General features: G+C 41.0%; 1 protein-coding gene across 1 annotated transcript; it reads left to right on the top strand.

Moving 5' to 3' along the window:
• The first annotated feature begins 9,090 nt into the window (after positions 1-9,090).
• Positions 9,091-10,560, top strand: six3b (SIX homeobox 3b). Its single transcript, XM_068583556.1, has 2 exons — positions 9,091-9,785; positions 10,422-10,560. The coding sequence occupies exons 1-2, from the start codon at positions 9,091-9,093 to the stop codon at positions 10,558-10,560; spliced, it is 834 nt and encodes a 277-aa protein (XP_068439657.1).
• Positions 10,561-12,219: the final 1,659 nt, after the last annotated feature.

The following is a 12,219-nucleotide window of genomic DNA, read 5'->3' as shown; positions in this document are numbered from 1 at the left end:
AGGGCAGGAGGGTGGTGGGTCAAACGGGCTTCCCCACCTCCCTCGCCACCATCATGGTTGGAAGTACACATGAGGGCGGACTGTCCCAACAGGAAATCATTTTTTTAATTTTTTTTTTTTTTTTAAATGTTGTCCATGAGGTTACTAGCTGCTCGCTACGTAGAGTGAGTGAACTCCCTGTTTTAACCCAGTTCCTGGTTCTCAGACTGCATTGGTAATGTTTGTATTGCTGTTGTTTGATTGCACTCACATTTGATTACAGAAAGCGTCTATATATGAAATAAAATACCTGCCAAGGATCCAGTGGTGGCTGCGTATTTTAATCGGAGACATCATGTCCTTTCTGGATGTTTGTGTGGCCTCCTTTCTTCTCCTCTTTCAGAGGCATGTGTCACGAAGCAAGACCGATCAGATCACTGGAAAGAAGTTCCTGCAGCATCCCAACATGGACACAAGTGGACTTTTAGATTTACAATAAAGTGAGTGGAACTATTTCATAGGTCAGTACAATCACTTTATTGTTACATTTCAAACAAAGTGATGTAAAAAATAGTGTAAATAAACATATTTACATTCTTCTTACATCCATTAATCTCTTAATATTATGAGGCAACTTTGTGGTGATTGATAAAAGTGCACCATCCACTTTAACTTTTTACATTTTACTTTTTAAAAATGTTTTCATTGCATTTTCATAATAGACAGAACATGTTTGCACTAAAAGGGAAAAACAAAAACACCAAGGATCCGCATAGCTACGTCCCATCAAACGCATGATAAATCCTGAGACATTAAGGGGTTCTTATCGTTGACATCGTCCATTTCTCTCCTTGATATCACTCCTCTTGTGCTCTTAACCTGTGAGTTAACAGTTCCACATCGTATATTTCGTTCACAATTATTCTGCCTTGGACCAGCTCTTTATGATAGCCACAATACATTATTACACTATTTCCTGTCATGTTACCTCACCGCTTTCTTTTATTAGAAAGAAATCCACACTTAAATGGCACACAAGTAATTATAAATGCAGCTTTTATTATTAACTTGATTCTACTCTCTGCTTTGGCAGCAGAAATGTTGCATTACTTTAAACATTGTATATTGATAAAAGTCATCATGGGATTAAAAATGAACAACTTTTGATATTGTTTTGTCACAATGTTGCTCCTCCATGACGTCTATAAATAAGAATAATATATATATATACACATTGCATGTTGAGGTTAGCAGCCTGCTTAAGTATCTTAAGGCAAGATATGCAAGTCCTATCAGCTCCAGGGATCCGGCTCTGAGCTTGACCTTTGACCTCTGTAGAGACGGAAATGTACACAAACCTTTTTCTGTTGGTAGGCAGATGGTACGGTTCGTAGGTGATTTATTAATCCTTGGGAGAATTGTAGAAGTATACATGAGTTATACAGACCAGATATTTAAAAATCAAATTCAACACACACAAAAATCCCACAAAGATCTTAGAATTAGAAGAAAAACAAGTTTAACTATATTAAATTGTATAAAAAGAATGTTTCTTTTTTTCATATATTCTCCTGGTTGCAGACCTCTGAACTGGCTTCCTCCTCCCGAGATCAGTAAATCTAAATGCGTATTTGATGTGTATTGAAATAGTAATTCAGTCAGATTTTCTGGTTATAAATATGTGTAATGTGTGAACCCAAAACAACCTACAAGTGTCTGATAACAGATGAGAGGTTATCAAAGTTATCACAATTCACCACTAAATTTCACACACAAAAACCTAAATGTCGATCTCATCGTGGTGCTTAAGGAACAATCAAAGTTGTTGTGGTTTATCCTCTGGGGAACATGAATGTATGTGTCATGGTAATCTATCCAACAGTGTGTGTCATGGACCATCTATTGATGAATATATGAACAACACTAAAATTAACATATTTTTCAGGAGGTTTGGTAGACGGAAAAACTTTGTTAGCTAAGGAACTATCCTACGATTTGGATTTTGGGCGTAATCTAATTCTGCAATTCCTTCTATTAGAAGACAAACATCTGAACTACAAAACGATCCATTTTTCCACTTGCATTTATCTGTTGTTTCCCTTTCCTCAAAACATTCTGCTACTCTTTTAAAGATCAAATAAAACCAGAATGCCTTGAAAATAAATGTGTTGTATGTGATTGTACGTGACACACACACACACACACACACACACACACACACACACACACACACACACACAGAGTCTAATCTGTCACTCTGTCATAATTTGATCATAATCCCTAATGATAATCACATCGTATCTTAAAGGTGTTCTCAATCTGGAGAGGGATTATGGGATTGCAGAGCATGTGTGTTAGAGTGTAAATGAGCGATCCAAATATTTTCCGGTGGTGTGTGTGCGCGTGTGTGTGTTTAAGGGGGTAAAAGGGGTGAATTTAATTTGATGATGTGCGGGGGTACAGGGTGCACCGGCTCACTTATTCAGCCACTGAATCCACGTTAAGCCTGATATTACTAAACAATAGACACTGACCTGTTAAAATGTGTTTGTGCTCCCCTCCACTGTTCATCTTTAATCTCTTTCACTTTAATTTGTTGTGTACGACTGCGTGACATAAACCAAAACAAGACGCATCCAAGATCAACCGCCTCTTTGCTTTATGTTGAACAGTCACATTGCTTTTCGCCTGCAGGCCGCTGGTCGACTGCTCCACTTTGTCAGATACTCAGACTTAAGTTGAATATTCAAACAAATATACTTAGTGACATTACACCACTGCCATCAACATTTTATTTATTTTTTTACAGACGTTCATGATCCTAGAGGATGAATCTTACTGACTTTTCCTCGAGCACCAACATGATTCTGACATTTGTGCTTTTGCATGAAGTGTTTTAACAACTAAGGCCCGGATTGCCACGACATGTGGTTCTACATCTGTTGTGCCCAGCGATTGAAATCTGATGACTTAATTGAATCACTTAGTTTCTCAGGGAACCTGCCATCATGAGGACCAAATTTCAATTTGTCAAATATTTTTGTTTATGACCGAATACCTGCAAAACTAACGATGTCGCCATCAGCCTCAGCGATACTTCTTATTTAACATCTAACATTATCCCTGCGTGTAAAGCGTTGCTCAATGCATCATGTATGATCAGCCTCTTTCCTATTTCCCTCTTTCAGCAGCTCATGTGAAAACCCTCAGAGCTTTTCAGTCTTCGACCTCTAACCTAACGCAGTTTCATGAACTCCATTCACAGGCCACATACATGGCAACGTGCAACCTACCCCGTATATAATATATTTGTATGTATTGCGGCTGTTTAAGCATTGTGTTTTTTCCATCTTCCAGTGAAAGCCCGGTGTAGGTGTTCAGTTCCAGTGGTTGTTTGTGCACTCTCCATCTCAAGGTCAGCTGACCTATTTGACCCCGGACATGCTGAAGAACACGGATAGAAAAACCAACAGCTTTATTTGCAGGTAGGAAAACCCTGGCGATGTTTCTCTTTCACCTTTCCCTTTCCCCCCCCCCCCCTGCCAGTATGCTCTCACTCCAGTTCTTCTTCTTCATCTTCTTTCGCCCACTTCTTCTCATTTCACAGCGAAACGATTTTCCGCCTTTGGCCTTAACCTTTGGGGCGAGAGAAATATCGACGATGTGATTATGCTCCGGTGTCACGTTTTGAAACGAGACGCCTCGCCTCTGAATTCCACTCGAAGGCTCTAAATGAGAGCTCAAAGTGTAGTGCACTATCCATACACGGTGAAATATAATATGCTGATGGCCCTCTGTGTTTGTGTCGTCTCAGCATATGATTTAGTGGAGTGGAGTAATTTAGCAGATGAGCATGTGGCCATTGTTAGAGGGATAATCTGGCTTTTGCTGCTCAGATAGGTTAACATGCAGCAGATTAGACCAGATTACCCCCAACCACACCAGACAGGACAGGAGCCAGCCCCCCTCCCCTCTCCACCGCCTATAAGCTGACCCTCCCCTCTCGGCCTTCCTCTTTTCACTCATCAGGACCCCAACTTCACTTCATTTCATCCTTATCTGGCCTTTTATTCCTTCATCCTTGTCCTACTTTCTTTTGTGTATCTGTATATTTAGGCATTCCTTATTTCTAGCTCCACTTATTTCGACCCGTATTAATAATTTCTTCTCTAAGTAGGAACACGTACACATCTGTGTGTCTGAGGCAGAAGGATCATTAGGATAAGTCATGTGTATTTACCATTAAACCCATTACAATTATCAAACACTGACATTATTATTTGAAAATGAGGTAGGGAAATTAATGCACTATAGTATTTATAGAATATTTTTGTTTTATACCTCCAATTAAAATAATGCATACGTTTTAAAAGCATCAACTGATTTGAATAATTTGCACACTATCAATGCCAACTTAATAAGTCGAGGACAAAACTATGCACTAAATGTACTTTTTAATACATCTAGATTACATTTTTATGAAAAACCTCAAATATGTATAATAATGTAGGTATAAACTCCTCTACTGCGCCACAATGAGCTTCATCATGTATATTTAAGGTCATATTTATGATTATTGATCCTATTCGAGTGTGATTTTCCTCTGAAGTTGTAACTGTGAAGTGAACAGTATATTTGTAGATTAATTCAATAATTGTTTGGACGTCTCATTAACCTAAAAAGGGACATCTTTTTTATCAAGAATGTAAACAAATGAGCTCAGCGGTTGATATAAATCACTGCATGAACTAAACTCATAAGGTCATATTTATATCTGGACCCTTCAATAAACCGTATGAATTACATTTATTTTTTTGTCTTTCTTGTCCAGATTTATTTCAGATATCGCAGGTGGGCTGACGTATTCTGAATAATTTTCTTTGTGTGTGTGTGTGTGTGTGTGTGTGTGTGTGTCTTTACAGCTGCACCACCGCGTGTCGCAGACGTTTGCTGGGGCGCCAGCTGTTTGTATTTTTGGCATTTGAGGTTTGTTTGTTCAGCTGCTGTGTTTGTCTCATCAAGCTATTAATTAATTAATTAATTAATTAATTCATGATGTGGTGAGGTGTCATCTCTCCACATCATTCATTAATTAATAGAACACAGGATAATGATGTAATCGCAGCCTTCACATCTGGCCCAGCTGTATAATCTATAGTATAAAGCATTCCAGCACAGGAATTATTAGTCAAATTATCTGATTGTTTTGTAATTTCATCTATCAGTAAGGTCTTTGTGCGTTAATGTCGCCGCTCGTCACCCATCTGTCACGTGTGGACGATTGTTTGTGAACATCTGCGTGTGTCGCAAACCTGGTTATGTGTTTACAAGTGTATTTATGTTTCTGAAAAATAGAGTCCGAGCTGTTTCAGCCCTCACACAGCTGGACTGACGCTTTGACCAATAAAGACAGCAGGATTAACCTCTCGAAGTGTTGCGTTACAGACCAATCAGGAGACAGGATTAGTCGCTCAGGTACAGTTACTTCGGTATACCTGTCCTTTCTGTGACAATCAAATGGTGACCACACACAAGCACAAACACACACACACACACACACACACACACACACACACACACACACACACACACACACACACACACACACACAATGTAACTCAAAGCCACATGTGTGCTTTCCCTTGATCAATATTCCAAAACCAAAAGATATTCAAATGACTGTGAGAAAATATCTCATAATATAATATTCGAGATGCTGTAACTGTTCTAATTATTTTAAGAGATAACTTAACATTTTATTTAACAAATATGCTTATTTGTTTTCTTGCAGATTATTAGACATGAGTCTGGTGTCAAGCTTCTCATCTGTTTGCTTAATAGGAAGCTACAGCTGTGGAGACAGTTAGCTTAGCATAAAGACTGGAAGCAGGGGGGAACAGCTAGCCAGCTCACATAACCCCCTGTAAAACCACAACTTCACATGCTTACACTCAGATTTTATGTAGATAAAACAAACGGTACAACAAGTTAATAAGTGAACTTTAGAGGCGCTTGTGGGCATATTTAGTTACCTTTGGACAGAGCCACGCTAGCTGTATACAGCCAACAGACAGTTGGCTGTAACTGTGACTGCATAACACCACATTCAAAAAGGTTGTTGCGTCTCTTATCACAAACCAAATCTCAAGGAAATGAAACACCTGAACAATCCGGTCTTGAGCGACAGCGGGTAATGATTCATCGCTCAGAAAGCATCTTCTGTGATTAAGCCATCCATCGCTTCATCTTCAAACACAGTCGTATCCTCTCACCTGGAGCGTCAACGCAAATAAGCGCATTTGCAAAAAGTGTTGAATTATTTCCCATTACATATTCATTGTCATAATTGTTGGTTACTTTCCTGGCAGCCAACTCATTGATGGACCCACTCCCCGACACTCCATCAGCAAACACTCTTGGCATGTATAAAAAAAAAAAGCACTGTCCTCGCACTCTCAATTTTCATCCTCCACAGTCCGCCACAATTTACCGCCTTCATTCTTGTTATTTTTTTGGGGGGTACCATTGTGCTCCAAACTCTCCTGGATCCCTGGAAGAGCACAAAAGCACAACAAAGACTCAGGAAGTGATTAGTGGCTTAACGAGGACGAGGCTTTGCAGGGAGTTAGGGGGGCTGTACGGCCTCTTCCATGAGAGGAGGTGAAGGGGTTAAAGTTTCAGGGCTTAGGAGGTCAGTGTTAAGTTGTGGAGGTCAGTGAAGAGGTTAATTAGGAGCAGGGCTTTTGTTTACGGGGTATAAGGAGACGCAGGAGGCGATTCACTTCGGCTCCTCGCCGTGTACCTCCAGCCACCCTGGAAGTGTCATTTACCCGTTCTCTGCTTTCCCTCCTCCTCTCCGCTAATTGTCCTGTCGCTGAAAGGAGATGTAGCTGAATTAAATTAATTGTCACCATTACGACACACTCGCCCCCTCATCCCCACACACACACACACTTTGAGTTTGTTTCCTTCTATGCCTCCTGCTTCAATTAGGAGAACGTCTTTTCAACTTGAAGGAGCCCTGGCCATGACTGTTGTGTGTGTTTGTCCATCGTTTCTGTGGTTAAAACACAGGCAGAGAAACCTGCTGCAATCCTACGGACCCTCAAGAATCTCAAGTGGGGTCCAAACGAGCCACTCCATGTGAACGTGGGAAGAAGAGATGCTTAATTAATTGACACTGAAACATATTTCTCGGCTGCGACATTCATCCTCGTTAATCAACATTAATCAACTTAATGAATGTCTGTTGAACTGTTGGTCTGAGGTTTGTTTTGATCAGCTTTGCACTCCTGGAGCATTGCTCTTAAAAGAAGTTAGTCTTTAAAGAAACAGTACATTCCATTATTAATATCATTATAAAGCTTGATTTTGTTTATTTCATTGAGAAAGGAGAGATTACCACCACCAAGCATCATTTGGGGTAAAAAAAAAACTGGCACATGACTCCTCACACCACCACGCAGGGACATCTGTCTTTTGGCGTAATTGGCATTAACCCTTTTAAGCTGGATGACCGCCTTTTTCACGCTCAACACATCTGCACTGGTGTGTGTGGTTGTGTGTGTGTGTGTGTGTGTGTGTGTGTGTGTGTATGTGTGTGTGACAATATAGATAATGCACAATAATGTGTGTTTTTGTTTGAGCGCAAAAATATCTACCTCCATATTTTTGATACACACACACACACACACACACACACACACACACACACACACACACACACACACACACACACACACACACACACTAACCCTGCACAATGGGTGCCACGCTCCAAAGCATATGGCCCAGGCTAACCAAAATGTGTTAATGCTGATTGAATATGCTGCTCTATTTGACTAATGTTAGCAGGCTGCGAAGGCCCGATGCTAATCCAAGGAAGCAGAATGAAGCTGAGCCGCAGCTTATCTCTGAATTTGTGGATATTAGAGAATAGAAAAGTGATTAGAAAGTGATTAGAGTGGAGGGAGACCACTTATAGAAACATACGCTTTCAGGTCCGAGTGAGATTTCCAATCACAGCGTTCACATAACTGCTGTTATGAATGATGCGAGCGGCTTACGGCACAGAGGTCATGAGATTTACCGCTGATAGCAGACAGTCATGTCAGTTTTGTTTCAAGATGTTTTTCTTAAATTTGACGCGTCACCCTCATAATCGGTTCGTTCTTCTCTGTTTAAGGGGCCGCGTGGTCTGCTTGTGATTTGGTTATTTGTTTGCTGTCCTCCTTTTTGGTTTTCATGAGTCAAACGTTGCCTTGCATTTGTCTTCACACATTTGTCTTCATCCCTTTGCTGTTTTGTTGGTCAATGTGACGGAGAGAAACCAACTGAAGATGAAACACAAATAAGATGACTCAAAGAAAGACAACTGGCAGCATAGGCCTCTGTTATTATAATGATAATACTAATATAGTGAACTTGTAAGTAAGTGCTTTACATGGTTAAACCAGGATTACTAATAGTTCAGGACAGCAATGAGGCGACTACAAGTAGACAATAAGAAATAATACAAAAAGGAAATTAAATAAATCAGAAGACAAAGTGAAAAAAAAGATAAGAATATAATAGTTTTAAAAAAAAACGTTTTAAAGTGAAGTTGTGAGACATTCCTCTATCTCATTCCATCATTACAAACATTAAGAATTCACAACACAACCATGTAATTGAAAGAAAGTTTCACAGGGAAGTCTTTTTCCCAAATGTCAAACTGCGAAGCCAACTACTATGTTTTTTGTTTATATGTTGTTGGTCTTGTGCATGTGCTCGCTTTAATCTGGTTTAGAGAACCCGAGAAAAAAGATGGTAAGTGGCACTTGAGTTAAGTCGTTTTCGGTTTCCTGTTTATTGAAATGTTTCCCAATAGAGAGAGTGAGTTAAGAAAAGACTTCATGGGTCCCGCTTGTGCTTACAAGGAGGGATAAATCCCCTGTTTGATTGACAGCGCCGCCATGACAACCCTGCATCAGCTCCAGGGTATCCAATGAGGAGTCAGCTCCAGGGTCCCTCCCCGACTCCCAGGTGAGCTAAAGAGTCAGACTTCAGCAGATTTCTGTCAGACCGTTTCCGAGACGCATTTTTTGTCCCTGGCTTCACTCTGACGTCCAGATGGTGTTCAGATCGCCGCTCGACTTTTTCTCCGCCTCCCGGATCCTCCTGCCACACTTCGCGGATGGGCCCCCTATTCTGGCCCGCTCCCGGTCCCCGGATGACCCGCCATCCGCCTGCCCCCCCGTGGCTCTCCCGGGGTTGTGTTTCTCGGCGGCGCAGATCGCCAGCGTCTGCGAGACCCTGGAGGAGACCGGAGACATCGAGCGGCTGGCCCGCTTCCTCTGGTCTCTCCCGGTGACCGCGGACGGTCGAGACTCCATCTCCGAGCACGAGTCCGTGCAGCGGGCTCGCGCCGTGGTGGCCTACCACACGGGGAGCTTCCGCGAGCTTTATCACATCCTGGAGACGCACCGCTTTACGCGCGCCTCGCACGGTAAACTGCAAGCGATGTGGCTCGAAGCGCACTACCGGGAGGCGGAGAAGCTCCGGGGGCGACCGCTCGGACCTGTTGACAAGTACCGCGTGAGGAAGAAGTTCCCGCTACCGAGGACCATCTGGGACGGCGAGCAGAAGACGCACTGCTTCAAAGAGCGCACACGCGGGCTGCTCAGAGAGTGGTACCTGCAGGACCCGTACCCGAACCCCGGGAAGAAGCGGGAGCTGGCGCACGCCACCGGACTCACACCGACTCAGGTCGGGAACTGGTTCAAAAACCGGAGACAGAGAGACCGGGCGGCAGCAGCTAAAAACAGGTCAGTGACTTTGACTTGAAATAAGTTCTAAGTGTCACAGCTGCGACTTGTAGCTGGAAAAGAAACGTGCAGGTGTTGTTGAGTTGCGAAAATAAATGTTTATTTGATCAGAATCGAGGTATTGTTTAAAAAAAAAACACACACACACAAAAACGAAGTCCAAAATGTAATCTCCTTATTGATTACTCGCTGACTCTTTCACTCTCTCAGTGAGGCGAGTTCATCTCCACAGGCAGCCAAGGTTGTGCGTAAAGGGGCCATTCATGCGTAAAACTGCATGGCCATTCAGATTGTGGTTTTTTTTTGTTCCCCTCCAGTCAGTCTGATCTGCAAGGCCTTTCTCCCTTCTCGCGCTCCCTATAATTTGCTTCAGGGTCAGTGTGTGGGTCACCCATCCTATTGGGGAGAGCAAAACGTGAATGAATGGGCGCAAATTGCCAACCACAGTGCACCGGTGATTAGTTTTGATTTGACAGCGTTTTCGAGTACTTTTAAATATTGATTTCAGTTCTGAAGAAGGGCCTTCTCTTTGCTCTTTGTTTCACAATAGCAAAATAAGAAGTTTGTCAACTTTAATGTTGCATTTCATTTCATTTTGGACACACGTTTTTAACTCCTTTCTCTCTTCATTTTCAGGTTGCAACACCACCGGATGTGTCCAGACGGTGCGCGGTCATTTAGCGGAGGAGAGTGCAGTCCAGACGAAAGCGGGGAGCGCGCAGATGGAGAAACTCTTCTCTCAGTAACGGACAGTGACTCTGACTTGGATGTTTGAGACTATGAAACGGACTTCGGGGCCTGAGCTGGTCCGTTGTGGATTACCGGAGAGGGGGAGGATGCATTTCGGGAAGAGGAAAAAAAAAAGGCTGGTCCGATTTTGGGTCGCAATAAACTATCACGCCATAAAAGAGCAACACAGCTGATGTTACAGGTCACATCGAGATTTATTTTCCTGAGAAATGATTTGTGTCCATGTTGATGGTTGTTTTGTTTTTTTAAACACCAGACCCACATTTTTTTTTTTAAATTTTTAACCACATAACTGGTGCCGGTGCACATCTGTTGACCAGCTCATCAACCTGATTAAACATCAAGCCGTGGACCCTGTTGGACTTTAACCCACAGACCTCCACACTGCGGACCTTTACAGACTGAAACCTGCCAGTGAGCAAAACACTCTTTTTTTTCTTTATGTATGTGTCATTGTTATTATTTTTTTTCTTCATGAAACTGTTGGAAGACCCTTGGATGTCTACTGCTAGACAATCAATATGCACTGAAGCCTCCGGCTGTTTGTTTGTTCATGAACCTTTTTGTTTCTTTACCTCCACTCTTACTTTATTTGAAGTTCACAGAGTTTTCACTGTGCAGTCTGCGTGTGATACCATGTTGTACTTTATGTTCAATTTGATGCTGAGTAAATGTTTTGGTATTTTATATAAATAAAAGTATTTAATATATGATATTGTGCCCTGCTCTTCTTTTATGACACCATCGCTGTTGTGACTTCTTTAATGAAACATAATAAAACGGTGTACAAACAATTGCAGTAGTCGATGCTTACAAATCCTTAAAGTGTGTTATGAAGCATGTTGACTGTTAAAACACAAGTGCAAAAAAAAAAAAAAAAGAATTTATTTTTTCAGTGAGTTCTGCATTTGAATTGCAGGGCGTCTTTGAGATTTACAGCAATCTGTTGCTATTCATCTTTTACTCAAGTATACGATTTTGAGATACTTCAGTATTTCCATTTTGTGCTACTTTGTACTTCTCATCCACGACAATTCAAGAGCAATACACGTTTTAGTACACAATTATTTGATAAATTACGTTGCAGATTCAGATTAATGATATTTAATTAAGTCAACAACTAAATAATAAAGTATTATTATAAGATACCTTTTGATTACTGGGGTATTTTCACATGCCAGCAGTTTTATACATTTATTAAAATTAGCACCATTACCAGCTTCCATATTATAATAATGAACACATTGGTGCATCAATAATTATAATCCAACATTATGATGTTCATTATTCTGAAATGGTCCATTTTGCATATTGAGTGCTCTGATGCACATCTTTTTGAGCTTTTAATTTAAGTGACATTTTAAAGCAGGATTTTACTGGTGATTGCATTGCTACAATGTAGTATTGCTAAAAATCTGAAAGCTTACGCCACTGCTGTCAACTGGGTTTTCTATGCTTTAGTTTTTCCCTGTTCAAGTCTTTTAGCATCAAGATTTAAGACCTCTTAAGTAACCTCCTACTTATTTTTTATTTTTTTAAAGATATGATTGTACACTGTACATCAACAAAACCAAATCACACATTGTTAAAAATGTAATGATTTATTCATATAAGATACTTGTATGTGCAAAGTAAGAAGACGTATTTATCTCTGAAAATGGGGGAAATAAATACAGACTTTTTT

This window comes from Clinocottus analis, unplaced genomic scaffold (assembly GCF_023055335.1).
Source record: "Clinocottus analis isolate CAN_PGR_092001 unplaced genomic scaffold, fCliAna1.0.p SCAF_19, whole genome shotgun sequence".
Classification (NCBI taxonomy): Eukaryota; Metazoa; Chordata; class Actinopteri; order Perciformes; family Cottidae; genus Clinocottus; species Clinocottus analis.
This window is presented reverse-complemented; position numbering and strand designations above follow the sequence as displayed.

What these genes read in the sequence shown, in the direction of transcription:
- six3b (XM_068583556.1), top strand. Translation starts at nt 9,091, where the DNA reads ATGGTGTTCAGATCGCCGCTCGACTTTTTCTCCGCCTCCCGGATCCTC. An exon ending in GCGGCAGCAGCTAAAAACAG is followed by an intron (nt 9,786 to 10,421) that starts GTCAGTGACTTT and finishes CTTCATTTTCAG; the next exon opens with GTTGCAACACCACCGGATGT.